The 21251-nt window shown below is 46.3% G+C and overlaps 1 protein-coding gene across 4 annotated transcripts in view; it reads left to right on the plus strand.

The window, feature by feature from the left end:
* Positions 1–21251, plus strand: part of Actr3b (actin related protein 3B) — a 103936-nt gene that overhangs the window by 76471 nt on the left and 6214 nt on the right. For 3 of the 4 annotated variants that reach the window (XM_031380231.1, XM_031380234.1, XM_031380235.1), the window contains 3 exons: positions 4632–4775; positions 7360–7533; positions 8497–8589. In XM_031380231.1, coding sequence (XP_031236091.1) covers positions 4632–4775; positions 7360–7533; positions 8497–8589 — 411 coding nt within the window. The remainder of the gene's footprint in view (positions 1–4631; positions 4776–7359; positions 7534–8496; positions 8590–21251) is intronic. The other variant, XM_031380233.1, reaches the window with a different exon arrangement.

The raw sequence follows: 21251 nt of genomic DNA on the forward strand, positions 1-21251 counted from the left end.
ATTTATGTTAACCACAGTTACAGTGTTAACCACAGTTACAGTGTTAGCCACAGTTACAGTGTTAGCCATAGTTATTTATTTTAACCCTAGTTATAAACACACACATAAATTATATAAAGTTCTACAGCTTGTTTTTACTACTTTGTGGGTTATTCTTTTTTCCTACCCTTCATTCCTCTGATTTCACCCCTATTACTGGGTAGGAGAGAAAAAAGGGGAGATTGCCATGGGCCGGCCATCCTTGGCTCCTCAACCCAAGGGAGAAACAGGGTTCCAGTACAGGTTAGCAAGACTTCAGCAGATGACAGACAGAATTGACACAAGGAAGTGTTGAATCTGAATATAAATTCTTAAAATTAGGCATCAGACTTTTATGGTCATTACAAAAGAAAAAAAAGAAAATCAAGTGGTGATGGGTCTAAAGCAACAGCCGCCTCCTCTGGATGGGCGCTCCACCCCCAACCCCCAGCCCAGAGTGCTTGGGCTGTGTGGGGCTGGAAGGGAGAGGGAGGGGCTACGGGCTACATGAGGGTAGAGGCTTGAATGCTCGCAGTACACTCTCTTGAAGCATAGCTCTCGCAGCACAGCTCTCTTTCACACACACACAAACACACACCAGGCTCAAGGTCCAGCCCATCTTTAGTAAACGCCCACTATGCTAATCTCCTGGGCTAGCAGAGATATGTCTCAGTGGTCCCATTCTTCTAATCCCTGGGAGTGGCTGAAAATGAGGAGTCTAGTTGACCTTGCCCTGGGATTATCAACTTCTATTCAGTAAACTTCAATGCCTGACCTCCCTCACTGTCTTCCTAACAATGCCAGAGCCAATTAGTCTGAATGTGTAACATTCCCTGCAAAATTCCAAGCTAGGGTTCAGCAGAGATGTTGGAACATTGATGAAGGTCAGAGAGCAACGTCTAATTTTGTTTAGCTATTAATAAATCATATCTTGGTGGGCACCTAGCACGTGAGACCTTCTATTGACTAACGCAAGGACAAATCTGGGCCACCTCCGAGTTAGGGAATGCTAAAAGGTCGCAGGAGACTAGCTTCCTTTGAAGCGGTATGCCTCAGATCCATGGTCAAGCCTTCAAGCCTGACATGCAGATTTCACTGGGGTGGGTGTGGCAGGAGAGAGAGAGAGAGAGAGAGAGAGAGAGAGAGAGAGAGAGAGAGAGAGAGAGGCAGAAACAGAGAGAGAGACAGACAGACAGAGACAGAGAGAGACAGACAGAGACAGAGAGACAGACAGGACAGAGACAGAGACAGAGAGAAACAGAGAGAATCCTTTAATTAATTTTTTTTGTCTTGTTTCTTCTTTGAGCATGACTACTAACAAACCACAGTCAATGCCCCTGAGTGACAACCAGCCACCAATTTTGTCTCCTAGGGTTCTAGCATTTATTTATATACCGTCTGAAAAGTTCCCAGAATCCCAAATGTCACACATTCACAGAAAGTATCCGTAGCTGGCAAAACCTTGCTCCTCCTAGAGCATGGGGCAAATCATAGTCAGCTGCTGCAGTCGGTTTGGAAATGGTCACACATCTCCACACTTAAGAGCAAAATAAAAACATGTTCTTATAATATTTCTGTGTTTTCAAAAGAAACCAAAATACCAGAAATCACTATAGAGCTCTTTTTTTTTTTAATTTGAAAGTTTTTGCTTTTGAAAAATTGTGTGTGCATGTGAGTGCGTATGTGTCTGTGCATATGTATGTGTGTATGGGTGTGCACCTGTGTATGTGTGTATGCATGTGTGTGTGCCTTTGTATGTGTGTATGTGTGTGTGCATGCCTTTGTATGTGTGTATGTGTGTGTGTCAGTGTTGGTATATGTGCATGTGTATGTGTATGTATGTGCATACATGTATATGATGTGTGTGTATGTGTGTGTGTGTGTGTGTGCGCACACAGGTGTGTGTGTGTATGCGCACTGTGTTTGCATGGGAGTACATGCCATAATCATGTGTAGTAGTCATATGGTCTTGTGACAGTCAGTTCTCTCGATCATGTGAGTTCCAGGGATCAAACTCAGGCCGAGCACCTTAATCTGCTAAGCTGTTTTACCAGCCTTTAAATAAGTTTAAGTTTTGAAAAAAAAGTTATGTAATGATATGTATGTGTCTCTGTATGGGTTTGTGCACATGAATACAAGTTCCCCCAATAGGCCAGAGGCATTGGAACTCCTGGACCTGGAGTTCTTTTGTCTGCTGTCTGATATCAGTGCAGGCAACAGAGCTCAGTCTGCAGCAAAAGCAGTACATGACCTTAGCCACTGAGCCATTTCTCCATCTTCCTAAATGTAATTTTAAAGTGCAAATAAGAGTATTAAAAAATACAAAACTGAGTGGGGTGGCCCAAGCCTGTAATTCCAGCATTTGAAAGGCGAAGGCAGGAGATTCAGAAGAGAAAGGTCATCCTTGGCTTTATACTGAGCTTAGGGCCACCCTGGGATACACGAGACCTGTGACAACCAGCTTCACAAAATGGAACACCTTCTACCTTCATGTACATGTGTGTGTATACACAGCAAACAAACAAACAAACAAACAAAAAACAAACAAATAAAGCCCAACTTGGCCAAAGCCAAGCAGAAGAGGTGAGCTTCCTTTCTTCCTGCTTTGTGTCACGAAAGGCTTGATGGTTGGGAGGGACGACAATCCAAGTCCCTATCACCCTCGTTGCCCTGCCCACGTGTCCTCTTCATGGGAGGAGTGGACCCTTCAGAGCCATCTCAGAGGCTGGCTCTGTGGGAATTGCTGGAGGAGGTGATGCCACTCTGGCTTTCTCTCTGATGAGCTGAGGGCCTCAGCTCCCGGTGCTGGGGCCTCAGGTCTGCCTTCATTTGTTCTCCGTCATCTTTCCACTGCAGGATAGGGTGAGCTCAGGCTCTTCGGTCACTTGTTCACTTTGCTCAGGGTCAAGGGTCACTCAGCAAGTGTGTGGTAGGAAGAGAAGACATTTCACATAGAGCCCAGGTCCAGAGAGAAAGGATTTTTGTAATTTTCACTGTGTATTAATTTAGGTTCTTCTCCCATTTACAAAAATTTATTTGTTACTGAAAATCTGGGTAAAGTAATAAACAATAAGAGAACAGAATTACTCCTAGACCCATGTAGACGATCACATTGTGAACTGCACAGCCTCTCATGCTTTGGTCAAGACGCACATACACAGAGAATATTCTATGTCTAGTTTGTGTTCTAACAGTATAAAGAATACTAGAGTTGTATTTTTCATGCTCATTTAATGATACCTTTTCTGTTATGGTCAAACATTCTGTGAAAAATAATTACCTAAAATCCTGGTGTGTGGTCTAGAGTAAGTGTCCTGCTGCTGAGTGTACAGCACACGGAAGAGCCTACTTAATGCTTGTTTTAGGAAATGGTGTGTGTGGGGGTCTTACGATGTGATTGGGAAGAGCCCATGTGTTAGAAGCTGATGCTTTAATCACTTGTCCATGCCTTTTATCTAAAAATATTTTACAAATAGTTGCACTTTGCAGAAAGGCCCAATGTTTTGTCTAGAAGTTAGGAGCATGGGAAAGAATCCCAGGAGAGGGGATCCTTGTAGCTTAGCATGGCTCTAACTGTGCCTGTGCTAATGAATATAGTACACACACACACACACACACACACACACACACACACACACACACACGCAGCGTAGAGTTATGGTTCATCTTCATGTCCTCTCTTTTCCCCGGGCCCTGTGGCACAGAGACCATGAAAAAGTGATCACCAGTGTCCCCACACCTGAGTCTTTGTGGGTGGCCAGGCTTGTGGCTACTGTGGCAAGTGTGTGCCCACAGGTCAGTGGAGGGACTTTGGGCCCATCACGGCTGTTAGGCATGTGGACTCTAGGCATCAGTCCTGCTCGTTGATAGCAGAGTTGTTGTGGACTCCCACAGGCCCCTCACAGCCATGCCTTTAGTAGCTCAGGAAGGCATCGGGGAGAATGCAGATCCTAAGTTGCCCTGGTCTTAAGCTGGCACGGGTTGGTTAGCTTCTTTGAATCACTTTCAGTATGCTGGACAGAACCATTTCTTGAATACTTAGTATCTGTCATTAAAGCACATGTTTGTCAGGCAGCGTTTTATTTCATAGACACTATAAATACCCTCAGGGTATTTGCTCCACACTAGGGATGGAGGTTGGAATCCTTGGACCCAGGGTCTGGATCCAGGCTTTTTGGGGATCATAGTCCTCTGTACTTTCCCACAGTTGCTAACTTTGAATTAGGAAGAGCTTTAACAGTACACAGACAAAGCCTGTTCTGTCTAGTTAGAGTGAAGCATTACTGTCATGTTAACTCTTCTCTCAGGCAGCAGCATCTTTTAGAAATGAACAATCCTGTGTCATTTCCCACATGTTCCTAATGGAAACATTTTGGTTGCTTGTGGAGATTCAGGTTATTGGAGCCATTTAGAGTTTTAAATATTAATGGAATTTTAGATGCTGTCATTTAAAAAGACCTTAGATACTGAACCTTACAAGTGGGAGCCATTAAATGCTAGTTCAGTGCTTAGAAAGGTGGGTGTCCGGGGAGGCGAGGGTGAGGAGCCTTGGAGTGCGTGGGCTCTGGACTGTGCATACTGACATGGCTGTCCTGCCTCCTCTTCCTCTCCAGGCAGAAGGTTATGTAATTGGAAGCTGCATCAAACACATCCCAATTGCAGGTAGAGATATTACGTATTTCATTCAACAGCTGCTAAGGGAGAGGGAGGTGGGAATCCCTCCTGAGCAGTCACTGGAGACCGCAAAAGCCATTAAGGTAAAAACAGAAGGGAAGCTGGCTGGTTTGGGGGTGAGAGAGAAATGGTGCTTGCACGTCCTCAATGCCATTGCCCCCTCCTGCTCCCTTCCCGTCCCTCTGAGAGTGTGAGCCTTGATTGTTTTGCCGTTGAGTTCAGTGTGCTGGGGACTTGAGGCTCAATGTGCTCTCCTACACAGAGAGTGACTTGATAGCTGGTGTTGAGCCGCCGGTGTGTGGCATAGAGCATCATTTAATTGGAGCCTAGTTAAACAAAACCTTCAATTAGCTGCATGCTGCTTCCCCATCTCCTTCTAGGCTTCTGTTTAGAATCAGGAGGTGAGTCGCAGCAGTGTCTGTCAGGAACCCAGCGGTGTCTGCCTGCCTTGTGCTGTGAGAGTACACCTCAGAACCCTGCCAGTCTAGATCTCAGGGTCCTTAAACAGAATCCACCCCCCTGTCTCCACACCTCAGTTACATGCTAAGAGCAGTGACAGGAAAATGTGAACTTAGTAACAAAAGAACAAAGTGGCTCTTAGGTCATTATTTAGAGTGCCTACTTGACCTCACCCATCTTCATATTGGTGTGGGCATGGCAGTTACAGACCTTTAAAAGGAATTTTTCTCCAGGTGGTGGTGGCGCACGCCTTTAATCCCAGCACTTGGGAGGCAGAGACAGGCGGATTTCTGAGTTCAAGGCCAGCCTGGTGCTAGCCTGGTCTACAGAGTGAGTTCCAGGACAGCCAGGGCTACACAGAGAAACCCTGTCTCGAAAACAAACAAACAAACCAAGAAAAAAAAAAAAAAGAAAAGAAAGGAATTTTTCTTCCCAGCTAGCAAAACCAAAACACATTAAAAAAAATCAAAATGTAAGAGCTATCCGAGTATTCAAGGCTGGTTATCATATATCGTGAGGAGGGAGGATTTTGTTTGGATCTGGAGCAGGGTCTGAGGTGGGGTGTGCCACCTGACCTCAGCAGCTCTGGTTCTGAGCTGCAGTGCAGAGGGGTGCTTCTGAGCAGCAGTGCAGAGGGGTGCTGCAGTGCAGAGGGGTGCTTCTGAGCGGCAGTGCAGAGGGGTGCTTCTGAGCCGCAGTGCAGAGGGGTGCTTCTGAGCTGCAGTGCAGAGGGGTGCTTCTGAGCAGCAGTGCAGAGGGGTGCTTCTGAGTGGCAGTGCAGAGGGGTGCTGCAGTGCAGAGGGGTGCTGCAGTGCAGAGGGGTGCTTCTGCTGCTTCCTCTCATCAAGCATCTTTGGAGGTTGGTTGAATGCAAGGAAGCCGGGGACAAGATTTATGAATTTTGGCTGATACTAGTTGAGAACAATCCTTTTGGGATGGAGCAGATAGAGGGCTGGCTCCTACAGAAAGAATGCCACCTGTCCCTGCCTCATGGGCTTGGGTTTCCCGGGACTGGGGTGACTCAAAGTCCTCAAGCAAAAGGGAAGAGCTGGTCCTTCCATTAGGGGGAGAGGTTTGCAAAGATGTCCTCAGACTTCTTTGTAGACTAAAATATTTCCAAGGCTTCCTCCTCAGCCTTTGTTTTCCTTTCCTTAGTGGGAGCCCATCTCTTGGCAACCCCAGTGCTCCTGCCAGTGCTCCTGCCTGATTCTGCTCTTATTGTACACTAGCTGCCAACTTATGTCATGACATTTGCTTATTTCAGTTGCCTCGTGTTTGACTCTTAGCTAGATTGCCTCTGAGAAGGATCTAATTATTCCACCAACTGTGTATCTCCAGTGTTGATCAAGTGACTTAGAATACCTAACCAGCAGGGTGGTCAGGGGATCAAGCAGACATTTAACAGGAAGACAGGTAGCATTCCCTTAGGCATGCATGCACGGCCGTGTGCACACACACATACACACACAAACACATATATACACACACACAACATATACATATACATACACACACACATACACACACAAACACACACACAAATGCAAACATGCATACACACACACATACACACACATACACACACACAAACGCACACACAAATGCACACACACACAAACACACACACATACACATACACACACAAACACACACAAATGCACACACACATACACACATATACACACACATACACAAATGCACACACATACACACACAAACACACACACATACACACGCATACACACACAAACACACACACACATACACATACACACACATACACACACACACACTCTTGCAGCTGGCCTCTGCATTCTAGAGTGGGCCATGCTTAGTTTGCTGGTCTCATGGACAGCAGTAGGCTGACACCTGACAGGGAGCCGGAGAGGCCAGCAAAACCCTGGTGGAGACAAGAAGCTGATGCTTCACAGATAGATATTCTTTCAGATAATATGGCATCAAAACTAGGGAGAACATGGTAGTGATGCATAACCATTTCAGAGAAAGCAGACTTTCCTATTCAAGTGTAGTCATGTTTAAGCTGAAAGACAGTGGGATGCATGCTTGATGGTCCAGCCACGCAAGAGTTACGATGCAGGCAGATGAATTCAGAGGTGTCTGTAAGATGTGGGTTCCTGTGTATTTGTCAGAGGGCAGAGACACTGGTATTTATTAATGCTTTGGCCATGTCTTTTTGTGTACACACAGGAGAAGTACTGTTACATTTGCCCTGATATTGTCAAAGAATTTGCTAAGTATGATGTGGATCCCCGAAAGTGGGTCAAACAGTACACGGGGATCAATGCCGTCAACCAGAAGAAGTTCATTATAGATGTTGGTTATGAAAGGTTCCTGGGGCCAGAAATATTCTTTCACCCAGAGGTAAGATGTCTGAGTGTACCGAGAGTAGTGTATGTGGAGCAATGCTGCCCCCAAGTGTGCACAAGGAGTGGTTCTCAGTACAGGGGCCCAGAGAGCAAGTTGGTGATTTCACGTGGTGTGGCTGCCTGGTGTGACTTACCTGCTTTAACAGTTAAGGTTGGGGCTATCCTGGACATGTGGGAGATCTCTGAAGAGCAATAGAAGAAAATGGATTTGAAACTGACCTCTAGGGGTCTGTGGTAACAAAGCAGGCACTAATCTCAAGCACTGTGTGCATTGGCCCCTGTATGAAAGTGACATTAAGACAGAGTGTTTTGTGACTGACTGTCCATGTGAAATCAGTGAATGCCCAGCTGGTGAACTGGCTCATAAGTGTCTGCAGCTCCAGCTCCAGGGGATATGCTGTTTTCTGGTCTCTGTGGGCACTGTGTGGGCCCAAACCCACACTCAGACACACCCACACACATAACTATTCAAGAAGCTAAAGGTAAAAGGGCACTAGCCAGATGTGCTAGCCAGATGTGCTACACTCTCAAGAAGTCAACAGAAGCCAACAGAGACTACTACACCCACAACATTTTACTGGAGAAAACAAGATATTCCATGACAAATCCAAATTTAAACAGTGTCTACTCACAAATCCAGCCCTATAGAAGACAATAGAAGGAAAATTTCAGCACAAGATTATACCCATAAAAACATGGGAAATAAATAATTTCATATGAGCAAAAATAAAAGAAGGGAAGCAAAGTCGTACACATACATGCACACGAACACACACATGCACACGAACACACACATGCACACGAACACACACACACTACTATCACCAAAATCAAAACAACAAGAAGATAATTTAGGACCAAAGTAAAAGTAAAAACGAAGTCTTAAAATTTTGTTTGAAAATACTTTGATTATTTGACAAAATGTATAATGTTTCTTTTCTATCTGTATAAAATGTAGTTTGCTAACCCAGACTTTATGGAGTCCATCTCGGATGTTGTTGATGAAGTGATACAGAACTGTCCCATCGATGTGCGCCGGCCGCTGTATAAGGTATAAGCTTCCTGGGTGTGGTGTTTTGACTGCCCCTCACACTAACAGCCTGTAGTTGTCAGCTATTCATGGCGCATGTCCTCATCTCTGTTCTCCTGTTCCTGGGGCATGTTCCAGTCATGTATAACTGAGAGCTTTGACTCAGAGAGGGTAGGAGTGGGATGTTGGGAATATGACATAGCCAACAGTGGGACTTTAAAAACTCTCTTCTTCCTCCCTTCCTCTCCCTCCTCTGCTTGAGTGTAGACTGATGACCCTCCGGCCTGCCCCTCCCTAGCACTGGGGTTTCAAACCCTGTGTCTCCATGCCTGGTGTGAGCTGTCTTTTTGTTTTGACTGTCAAGCTGGATTGAGTTAGGCAGCCTGAGCCATACGCAGTAATTGAGAGAGGAAGGTTTGCCCTGCTCAGGTCCTCTGGGAACGGCTCTTATTCTTTGTGGGTATTTAGGGTCAGTGCTGAGGTGAGCATGGCAGTAAGTACAAATATGCATGTGGAGTAGTTTTTTTATTTTTCAAAATTCTTTGATTGTCTGGAATTGTAAGACTGAAATGAGAAAAATCTAGTCATTGTTATATGGAAGGAATAATGGCTGGCAGCTGGTTAGCAAGAGCAGAAATCATTCCTTCATTCCCAGCTAACATGTGCATGTGTGCATGGAGCCTTCACCTCCAGCTAACATGTGCATGTGTGCATCAAGCCTTCATCCCTAGCTAACGTGTACATTTGTGGATTGAGCCTTCATCCCTAGCTAACATGTGCATGTGTGCATGGAACCTTCATCCCTAGCTAACATGTGCATGTGTGCATCAAGCCTTCACCTCCAGCTAACATGTACATGTGTGCATCAAGCCTTCATCCCTAGCTAACGTGTACATTTGTGGATTGAGCCTTCATCCCTAGCTAACATGTGCATGTGTGCATGGAGCCTTCACCTCCAGCTAACATGTGCATGTGTGCACGGAGCCTTCATCCCTAGCTAACATGTGCATGTGTGCATGGAGCCTTCACCTCCAGCAAACATGTGCATGTGTGCATCAAGCCTTCATCCCTAGCTAATGTGTACATTTGTGGATTGAGCCTTCATCCCTAGCTAACATGTGCATGTGTGCATAGAGCCTTCATTCCTAGCTAACATGTGCATGTGTGCATGGAGCCTTCATCCCTAGCTAACATGTGCATGTGTTCATGGAGCCTTCATCCCTAGCTAACATGTGCATGTGTGCATCGAGCCTTTGGCTCAGTTTCATGATCTCACATTACACTCTGCACACATATGCATCTACATTTTAAACAGAGAAAGGTACTTAGTCACAATGTATTAACTACTGCTCCATTCCATACTAAATACTACATACCTGTTGAAAGAACAGGGTAAATTCCCATGGGAAAGTCTGTGGTAGGAAAACAGCTATTGTCATTCAACTCATATACATATAATGCAGGGGGTTTAATAGTACTTGTATTTCCTTATTCACACACACACACACACACACACACACACACACACAATTCACAGGATGTTGCTGTGCAGTCTAAGTTGACTCTAAACTTGTAGTCGTTTGCCTTAACCCTCTATTTGCTGGATTATTTGTATAGTATTTCCTGGTTTTCATTAGTCTTGAGCTGAGAGTAACCACACAATCATAAGCATATATAATTCCAGATCGAGCTTTTGTGTCTCATTGCTTTCTAACCCTGAGCTTCTTATGGCTGAACAGATTATTCTCGAAAGTACATTACTAATCGTAGGCCTTAATCAATTAGCAAATATCTATGGTGCATTGAGTGTGTATAAGTTAGAGAGCTGAATCAAACAGTTGCCTATGGCCACTCCCTGTAGGCATGCTGTTTCCGTCTACATGTCACAGAGACAAGCCTGTGAAATCCCACTCCCTGTCCCAAGGCCCATCCACAGAGCTCTAAGCTAGTGAGGTTTCTGCATGCAGGGGTCTAGAGTACCCTGTGTCTTTGAACTTGTATGCATTTGGGAGGTTCCTGTTAACTGCTAAATGGCAAGGTTGCCTTTTGAACCAGTTTCCTGTATCTTTGAAAGCTTAAGCCTTCCCTGCTGTGTCATGCTGCACATCATAGAAGAGGTGGCGAGAAGAGAACCTTGCCTACTTCTCCCTAGGATAGCCACTCCTCCACTGTGGCTTGTAGAGGCTTTAGCTTGTCTGGCCATCAAGTTTGTAACAGTAACTCATGTACATGAGCTGCGTTTGTGTGTGTAAGAAGGTAGTAGATATACAGGGGTTTGTCTCAGTTAGGGTTTCTATTGCTGTGATAAACACTATGACCAGAAACAATGCAAAGAGTGAAGAGTGCTTGGCGTCTGTGTCCCAGTCCCAGTCCATTATGTAGGGACACCAGGACAGGTGCTCAAGGCAGGAACCTGCAAGCAGGAACTGATGCAGAGGCCATAAAGGGGTGCTCCTTACTCGCTTGCTCAGCCTGTTTTCTTATAGCATCCAGGACCACCAGCCTAGGGATGGCTCCACCCCCAGAAAGCTGGACCTTTCCATCAGTCAGTCAAGGGAATGTACCACAGGCTTGCCCACAGGCCAATTTGGTGTGTGTGTTGGGGACATTTTCTTAACTGAGGTTCTCTCTTTGGGTAGGGTGGCAGGTGAGTAGGGTGGCAGGTGTGTAGGTTGGCAGGTGTGTAGGGTGGCAGGTGGGTAGGATGGCAGGTGGGTAGGGTGGCAGGTGGGTAGAGTGGCAGGTGGGAAGGCTGACAGGTGGGTGTAGGGCTGCTAGTTGCTGTTGTAGCCCTGGGAGTGATAGAATTCAAGGCCCACTGAGAGCTGGTAAGGGACAATGGAGTTGGCCACACCTTGTGTTGTTTTTAATGAAGCTGAGCTCTCTACTCTGGAGAGAAAGACAAGTCAAAAGAGGCTGTCTGCTCCTCTGTCTCCTAAGACACTCATTGGTGTAGACTGGATTCTGACATGAAATGGACCTCAGTGGCAGGTCCATTTCTTATGGCAGCAGCCATTGTGGATCCTCAGTGGGTCTGGCATCGTCTTGGGCTCCTTCAGGAAACTTTCACTCCTTGGACAGCCCTTGGGTCACTCTTCTCTCTCTGGCAGTGTTTGGTAGGCATCACAGCTTCTATTACCACAACTAAGAAAGGGAATGCTTCCCAAAGCCAGGATGTGATGAGAAAGTGTAATATTGAGAATTATGGACACCCACCTGAAAAATATCCTATGACCCCAGTTTCACAGTGGCTAAATGTACAGCGGACATACAGGTGTGTGAGGACCTAAACAAAATAGGTTAGAAGACACAGTGCACACACAGATGTCTTTCTGTGCATAGCCCAACACCTGCTGTCTGGAGGGGATGCATCTTTTTTCATTTTTGTTCCCAGGCCCTCTCTTTTCCATGACCAATGTTGGGCCCATTCTTGCCAGTGACCCAGGCCCCTTTCACAGTGGGGCAGCAATCAGTGGATCAGAATGATTGGGAAACATGGTCTGGGACCAGGGAACATCATATTGGAAAGCACAAAATGCTCCATTTGCTGGAGCCTGATGGATCCCTGGATGGTGAAACGCCCTCTCCTGGGAGTGAGGATGTTATGTTCCTGGTGTCATCCCCCATGTGTCTTCCCTCCAGGCCTACAGCTTTACCTCGACAGTGATAGTGGACATGCTAAGAAGGGGAACCGCAGAGAACTCATGCATGGAGTTTGGAGCAAGCTCCATGGTATCCTGTTCAGCCCCGGAAGGTTATCTTTCTTCTCCTCCTTGAGCAATCGAGACGTGCAGGGCCAAGGCTCTTCTGCTTTGCTTGTTCAGTCTTGGTGTTTTTTAGGGGGATTTTCTGATGATCGAGTGGGTAAGAGGTAGCTCACTTTAGACTGTGGGATGACCCAAGGCTTTCTTGGCCATTGAGCCAACATCTTGCCCAGGTTCTTGAGCAAGAAGAAAAAAAAAACAGTAAGAATAAAAGATGTCCCTGAAGATTTGGACTGTTTGCCTAGCTTCATGGAGGTATGATTGACATAAAAAGGGTGTGTGTTTGTGGTGTGGCAGGTTGATCTGATGTACGTATCCACTGTAGAAACCACGTTAAGCTAACTAATTCACTCTCCACCTCACAGCTTCCTGCACGTGCATGTGTCGAAACACCTAAGATCCACTGACGGTGAATTCCTATGTACACTACCCTCACTATTAGACAGCAGCTCATGTCCTGCTCCACATATCCTCACGTAGCTGGGCCTGGGTTAGGGAGGAGGTGGGCACCTGCATATTAAAAGCATTTCTAGAGTTTGGCTAAGTTAACAGCTGCTGTCAGCAGCTGGTCCATTCTTGGATTATCTGGTGTTTAGTAATTTGTCTGCATGAAGGCGGAGTGGTTACAATTGCTTTATCATGTAACTGGGTGTTTTTTTCTCTAGTGAGTGTGGTGTCTTGAGTGCTTGCTGGTATTTGGTGTATTGTTAAATTTAAGGAGATTTAATATGTATGTGGTGGTGTGCTTGTCTTTAGGGATTCATCAACAAGCTGAAAATACTGAAATAACTAATGGGAGTCACTACAAGCTAAATGGCATTAAAGCGAGCCATGCAATTATGGTAACTGAAAGATGAGCAGCTTGCTTTTAATTAGAGGGATCAAGGCTTTGGGAAGGTGCCTTCCAAGCCAGTCAGAGCTGGCCAGCTGGTATAGAATCCTGAGCACAGAGGAGGGGATCTTGGGTCCATAAGCAAGTCACCCTTCCTGAAGCCTTGGGCACAGCAGGACTGGGAAGAGGTGGCACTATGACACTAGGTTGGAAGGTGGGAAAAGACCCTACCTGTTCTGTTGTCAAGAAATGTGACTGCATCTTGATGTGCTCGCAGTTGGCTTTCTCTGTAACTAAGGGCTTGATTCAGGTCTAGTGTAGTAATTATCTTAGTGCCTTTCAAATCGGAACAGCAGGATGCAGGGTGAGCAAGCTGTGTATGTTATCTATTGATGCTGAGTAGTTCAGATAGCTTCAGTAGATGAAACAAAATTAGAAAGCATATCTACCAGTGGTGTTTTATCCTTTCTCTCTCCTTTCTCTCCCTTCAATACTTGGGATAGAATGCAGGTCATTGTAGGCTGGCACTCCACTAGTGAGCTACATAGCATCCTTTACAAATAGCCCCTTTCCAGTGAAACCCAGGTGGAAGTCCAAGATGTGAGTGGAAGGAAGGCAGCAGCTTGGATTTGGGCAGGATCATGGGTTTAACAGTTACAGAACTTTTAAACCTACTTCTATACCATCCTACCCACAACATTTAACTGGGATTCCTGCTAATGTACTCCAAAACAGTAAGTTTTCTTATTGTCTTAATGGGAGAGGAAGCCTGGTGTGAAAACTGGCCATGGCTGAACTCAGGGATTTTTATTGCAGGGATAGGATGATAAGTGATAAGATGTCTCATAATGCCCCACCAAAGGGCATCTGTTGGCTGCTTGCTAGGCTCAGCACAGGTGCAGGCATTCGGTGGCATATAGTGAGCTGAGCATGGTGACTTATGGGAGCCTGGGTTGAACATGGTACACCAGGGGCTTCCTGGAGCTAGTGCTCCTCATGAGGAGTTGAATCACAGTGGATGTGTCTGTAGATCCAGGGCAGTGCCACTGGCCACATGTGGCTGCTGCATCCTTCAGACATGTAGTTGCAACAAGAAGGCATGTAAAATTTTGTTTAACTTTAATTGATACAGATATAAATAGTAATATTGGACTTCGGGCTGCACTGTGGGACAGCTCAGACTGATGTCCTTTAGGCTGGTGTGGCCTGCTCAGAACAGGAAGCACAACAAGGATGGGAACTAAAATATAATCTTTAGTAGATGGTGGTGCACACCTTTAGTCCCAGCACTCAGTAGAGATAGGCCGGCAGGTTTCTGAGTTCTAGGCCAACCTGGTCTACAGAGTGAGTTCTGAGACAGCCAGGGCTACACAAAAAAACTTGTCTTGAAAAAACCAAACCAAACCAAACCAAACCAAACCAAAATAAAGAGGCTTACTAGTTAAAAGCATGTACTGCTCTTGCATGGGACCCAGGACCACACTGGGTGGCTCATAACAGTTTACACCCTAGCTCCAGTGCCCTCTTTTGGCCTCTGCACATATCTGTACATATGTGTGAACATGCACATACAGAGACCTACACATACATAAACATAACTAAAAAATATAAATAAATCTTTAAGAAGGAGAGTGTGTTGTAGGTGGGAAGTGACTCAGCATCCCTGGGCCTGATATTTATTTACACACAGTAGTGATTGAGAACCCTGAGGTTTGCCCAAGGCCAGATCACGTGGGGCCTGGAGGAGAGCAGTGTGCCACTGTGTGCTAGCTGTGATTCTCAGGGAAGACATGGCCTTGCACAGAGTTAGAGATTGAGTTTGTCCTGAGGGCCACTGAGGACTTTGGAAAGGATGCGCAGTGACTCCAGTGGAGAAGCACTGACTGTGTCATCACCTTCAGCAGCATGTCACCTACTATTAGCAACACCTGGGTTCCTGTGTGCTTCAGTCACCAGGTGTGATAGTGTAGAAGTTCAACGCACAATCACTCTTGAAGCCGAGAGTCTCAGAACACTTGAAGTTAACTGTCCCTGGCCTGCCAGGTCACACTGTCCCCACAGAACCAGGTTTGAGTTGTACAGAGGCCAAAGTAATGCAAACGAAGGAAAAGAAGCCATGCAGGTGATTCTTGCTGATCCCTGCAGCCCCTGGAGCCAGCCTGAATATTTGCTTGGATGTCAGCAGGGATGTGGTGGGGTGTTGCACAGCTAGGAGCTTTCTGAAGTGTACACTTTTAGTTGTCGGCTGAGCCTGTAGATACTGTGACAACTTCTTTTTTCCTGCCCTACAGGGAGTGGAGCTGAGGGAACCCCGGATGGTTTGCAAGCGTCCTCCTTTTCTCGTGTGTTGCGTGGGGATTGGACCTAGGGCCTTGCCTAGCATAGGCGAGTGCTATAGTACTATTGAGCTGCATGCCGATCCCTTAAAATTGTTTTTGAGACAAGACAAGCTGCTAAAGGTGGCCCAGGCAGGGCTTGAGCTTTCAATCCTTTTTCCTCAGGTTCCAGAGTAGCTGGATTGCAGCCTTGCAAGACCAGGTCTCGCCTGAGTGGTTAACACTGTACCTGCAGTTACACATGATGGCTCATAGGTGGCACCATGTGTCTGTCAACCTGAATTCAAGCTCAAGCCTGAGCTGCATTGATGTCACAGGAGCAGGAAGCGCGGTTGTTTCTGACGTTGTGTTACTCTTTGAACAGGAAATGGAAATGGGACTTAGTGCTCGCACTTGCTCAGCCCCTCACCTCCGAGCCATACCCCCAGCCCATGGGATATATTGACAATGAACTTGCTGGTGGTAAAGATTGTTAGTTTTAAACCTTTCTGTCTTCCACTTCAGGAGGCTGACAGGTTGTGTGTGTGTGTGTGTGTGTGTGTGTGTGTGTGTGTGTGTCTGATGTTGTGTCATAGCATTCTCTACCAGCAGAGAGAAGGCACACTTTGCAAAGGTAACTTAAAATGGACACTTTTGGTAGGGAGGTAATTTCAGAAGGGCTCTTGAAAAAAAAAATCTAGACAAGACAGTGGGTTTCATGAACTCTTGACACCCTTACACTATGCAAAGGGATACAGCAGATGTATCCAGAGCCACTTGGGGAGGGAAAAGCAGAGGAAGGGGTGTCCAAAACATTAGGATGTAGGTGGGCAAAGGTCATTACCTCTAATTTAAAATGCACATTCAATTTGGTAAAGTTCAGGTGCAGCAGAAACTCCTGCACGAAAGCAGATGTCACTTGGATCCCTGGCTATCAGTTATTGCTGAGCTTTTCTTACCACCCTGAAATAGAAGGAAGAGGATGGATGTGTCCCATCCTATTTATATCTGTGTCCTGTGTTCACTCAGCACAATGTTGTATAAACTTCCTCAAAAAGAGCAAATTCTCCAAAGACACCATCGTTCACGAAGTCTGTTTCAGTACCCACTCTTTCCTATATTTGAGTAGTTGGTGTTTTTCTGAATTCACATCCTGTTTTTACTACCCTGTTATGTTTTAGGGCATACAATAGCCTGAGGCCGGCTCTAGGGGCTGGTTCTACTTCAGATATTTTGGAGTTGGGTGGTTCTACTTTGGGAACCTGCTGACTGGAGAAGATCTGATCCCTTGCTGACTAAAATGCATTCTGTCCTCACCAGGCCTATTTAGATTTTCAGTGACAGTGTTAAGTGGGTTTGTAGAGTTCCTGGGTATCAGGAAAATGTCTTCCGAGGATCCCTAGAGCCAGAACATGAGTGGATGGGATGAGCTGATTGTTAGTGAAAAATGCTTGTTTTCTGTCAGGCTCCCTTCAGAGAGACTCACACTGAGCTCTGGCTCCTTTTGAGGACTTCTTGAGAAGCCCAGCTCCCTGTCTTCATGGTCAGTAGGAGCTGCTCCAGAGCAGACAGCTGTGTCCTGGTCAAGTCACGTGTGGGCATCACGAAGCCGGATTCCCTAGTTTCCTGGCCTTGCTTGCTTGGAGCGAGGCTCACGTGGGGATGCTGTGATGTCAGAGGTTTGTCAGCTGATGTAAATACATAGTGCGTATAGAGGCATACAGCAGCACTTGGCACTTAGGGAATATGCGCAGGGATAAGTGGTTTAGTTTCTAAGGAAGCATTTGTGTTCCTGTTCTCCCAAGCTCTGTGTTACTCAGGTCTGCAGCTTCCTAGCTGTATGCCTTTGGGCACCTATTAGCTTCTGTTTGCTGGTCCTTTAGAAGGGAAGAGGGTAGGGCCCTGAATTGACACAAGGCTCACGTGGACAAACAGCACGGAGCACATTGGCCAACATGTGTTCTTCTCACCTCTGAGATCAATGGCTGGCTTCCAGGTTAAGGTGACACAGTCCATGGTGTCAGGGAAGGGATGCCGGCAGGTGGCTTTGTGACAGTGTGAGTGTCTGGTGATGCAGGGTGTGCATGCATTAGTGGGCCTGTGTGGTGACAGTTACTGTCTTGCAGATCAGCAGGAAGAGGCAGGGTCAGGCTATAAACCTCAAGGCCATCTCCCCCGAGATCTACTTCTTCCACCTAGACTAATTTCCCAAAGTTCTACAACCCTCCCAAAACAGTGCCAGCAGCTGTGGATGAGTATCCAAACATGGGAGACATTTCTCATGCAAACCATAACGCTGAGCTGTCATTACTGCGGACGCTGTAGGTCGGCAGTGAAGAGCCTCACTAATTAAAATGGACGGTGGAGATGAAGTGGTGTGCTTCGAGGTCATGGAGCAGACTGTGACCAGGTGGGACAGCAGGGAACCTGCACTGGTAGAAGATCAGTTTATAGTTAGCTCAGAGAAAATGCTGCAGTTCTCTAATCTGGTGGGACACTTGCATTGTAAGGGTCCATGATTTGACAAAGAATGACACCCCAGGCTCACATAGTATGTAAGCATAGAGAGTGCAAATTCTGCAGAAGTCCAGTGTGCCAGAGTCTCCCGTTACCAAGATAGAGAGACAACCAAGTGAACTGGCAGGCTTTATTTAAAGCACAGACTTCCGGAGTAGATGAGCTTTATCTTACTCCATCTCTAGGCATTCCTGAACCATTATGGAGCGTGAAGGCTGGAGCCTGGGGTTTTTCTGCTAGTGACTGACTTGGCTGGGCTCGCCCTGTTCTTAGGCCGATTTGAAGTCTGCATGGAGTCAACCTAGCCTTCCCATCCCCACTGAGGGAGGGACACTCTGGGACACTCTGGCCTGTGGCTGTAGTAATGCAGACTCGTTTTCCCTCCCAGCAATGAGGGCACACTGACTTGATTATGAGACTCTAATGGACATTGCATATTGTGCAAGTGCAGGGTAGAGAGGCCCCTTCAGCTGAGGCTGGCTTATTGAGGGACCAGGGCAGAGGCTGAGCTCTGGCCAGGGGAGGCAGAGGGTAAGAAAGCACCGCAGTGGTGGTGGCATGGTGGTGGCAGTACACAGGGCTGTTCTAAGCGCTTTGAAGTCTGTTCCCTCATTGGTCTTTAGAGTACCTGCTGGTAATCACTCAAGGACCTTAGTGTTGCCTGCCACTAAATGGGGACAGAATCCTAGACATCATGTGCATGATTTCTGAGTGTGTGGGAATGGGGGATGGGGGCAGGGAGAGCAGGCCAGTGGGCGAGGGAGTGAGATGATACTGTGTATGTGTGTGTGTGTGGTGGGGGGGAGGTGTTGGGGCACAGCAGGCCAGTGGGCAAGAGAGTGAGCTACTGTAAGAGCTAAGGAAGAAAGTGTAACAAGAACGGAGGGAGGGAGCCTGTGGTGTAGGGCTCTTTTTAGATTTCTGTTGCTGTGGTAAAATCCCATGACAAACAATATAGGGAAGAAAGGGATTATTATTTCATCTTACAACTGTCAGGTCACACTCCATCACAGGTTCCAAAGCAGAGGCCATGGAGGGGTGCTGTTTACTGGCTTGCTCCCCATGGCTTGCTCAGCCTGCATTCTCATAGCACCCAGGACCACCAGCCCAGCCTGACCCCACCCCTAGTGAGCTGGACCCACCCTCTCAAGGAAATGCCTCACAGGCCAGTCTGGTAGGGGCATTTTCTCAGTTGAGGCACCCTCTTCCCAAGTGAGTCTAGCCTGTGGGAAGTTGACAGAAAACTAGCCAGGGCTCTGTGTTCTCAAGTAGTGTGGCAAGGGCTTGTGGAATAGGCTCCAGGGTGTGACAGGAGGGGGGTCTGCATGGAGACTGACTATCCTGGGATGGCGAAAGCTTGGTCTTCTATTCATGTTTTACTGATTAGTTTATTATTGTTATAATCATTCTTACCAAAATCTTTAGTCAGGTGTGTGTGTATGTGTGTGTATGTGTGTGTGTGTGTATGTGTATGTGTGTGTATGTGTATGTGTGTATGTGTATGTGTGTGTATGTGTATGTGTGTATGTGTATGTGTGTATGTGTATGTGTGTATGTGTATGTGTGTATGTGTATGTGTATGTGTGTGTATGTGTATGTGTGTGTGTATGTGTATGTGTGTATGTGTATGTGTGTATGTGTGTGTGTATGTGTGTATGTGTGTATGTGTATGTGTGTGTGTTGCAGATATCTTTTCCCTAGTCTGTGGATTGTCTTAATTTTCTTAGGTATATATTTTGAACAAGAACTGAAATGTTTAATTCATGAGCTTCAATTTATTTTTGTCTATGTATTTTACTTTTTATATAGCATCTAAAGAGTTAACTTATCCCCAGGTCTTGAAGCTTCAAAAATCATTTATATATCATTAATTAATTTTGGGACTTCTGTGTCTCTAACTCTTTATCCAGGTCTGTGGTATGTTTTGATTTAATTAGTGTGTCTGATGTAGCGAGAGGGTGTGTGGAAGTCAGTGATTTTCCTACATCTGCCTGGAGATGCTCTTTTTGCCCAGGGAGGCAGCTCAGTGACTGTTGAGGTGCAGTGCTGTGTATATTCTCCCTCTCTGAGGCTGCAGAGAAGCCACATGAACCCGTAATCCCACCCCTGGAGGCGCCCTGTGAGCTCACAACACTTCAGAAGTATTCTGGTGAACATTTATCTCATGCCCTCATGGATTATTATTATTTTTAATTAATAAATCCATTGCAAAGACATGACAAGTAATTGTAAAATTGATCTGGGTCTTGGACTAGAGGGGCAAATGATATAAAAGTTATTAAAAGGCAAAGAAACAAGATATTGAAGGAGCAGTATTTATGAATGCAGCTTTGAAGATGGCCACTGCAATGTGGGCCAGTTTTAGTATGTACACATTTGAAGTGTTTAGGAGGAAGCATGATGCTCTCCAGTGGTTAAAAAGGTGTGAGGGTAGGATAGTGGTAGACCCAGTGTCCACAGAAGCTCCACCCATGTTCCAGGAAGGGAACGTGACTGGCCAGTGTCCAGGAAAGATCCACCTATCTGTGTTCCAGGGAAGGAGCACAACTGGCCCAGTGTCCATGGAAGCTCCACCTGTGATCCAGGGAGGGAACATGACTGACTCAGTGTCTTTTGGGTCACTAGCTTGATGGAGATGAACTATTGAGATGATTACCAGGCCATATGCACGTCCCCCGACCCACATAGTGATCCTTTGTGAAGAAGATAGAATCACTATTAAATTCAGGTATTGCACCAAGACCTTCTATGTGAACTGCACTGCATTTTAAGTCCCATTCTGTGTTTGATCAGTTTTCTGCCTCAACAAAGTCAACTCACAAACAAGTTCGTGGGCCTTCCAGATCCAGGGTGGGAAACTAGGAGTACTCAGGGGGAGTACAGACAACCAGTGGGCTCTCAAATTGTGGTACTTCTCAGGTGACCCATCGCCATTATCACCCCACCTCTTGCTGCTTTCAGGGACTCATTTTCCTAAGCTTCACTGTGGCTATAGTATTTACCCACACATGTACAACTAAATGTCCTTAGAGATTCCTATGCTTATGCACTGTAATAGCAGGAGAGCACTGAGACAACCAGGGGGGAGCACTGTGACAGCCAAGGGAGCAATGTGACAACCAGATAGTACTGTCAGCCAGGGGAGCGCTGTGTCAGCCAGGGGAGCGCTGTGTCAGCCAGGGGAGCGCTGTGTCAGCCAGGGGAGCACTGTGTCAGTCAGGGGAGCTCTGTGTCAGCCAGGGGAGCACTGTGTCA

The sequence above is a fragment of the Mastomys coucha genome, unplaced genomic scaffold (assembly GCF_008632895.1).
Source record: "Mastomys coucha isolate ucsf_1 unplaced genomic scaffold, UCSF_Mcou_1 pScaffold19, whole genome shotgun sequence".
Classification (NCBI taxonomy): domain Eukaryota; kingdom Metazoa; phylum Chordata; class Mammalia; order Rodentia; family Muridae; genus Mastomys; species Mastomys coucha.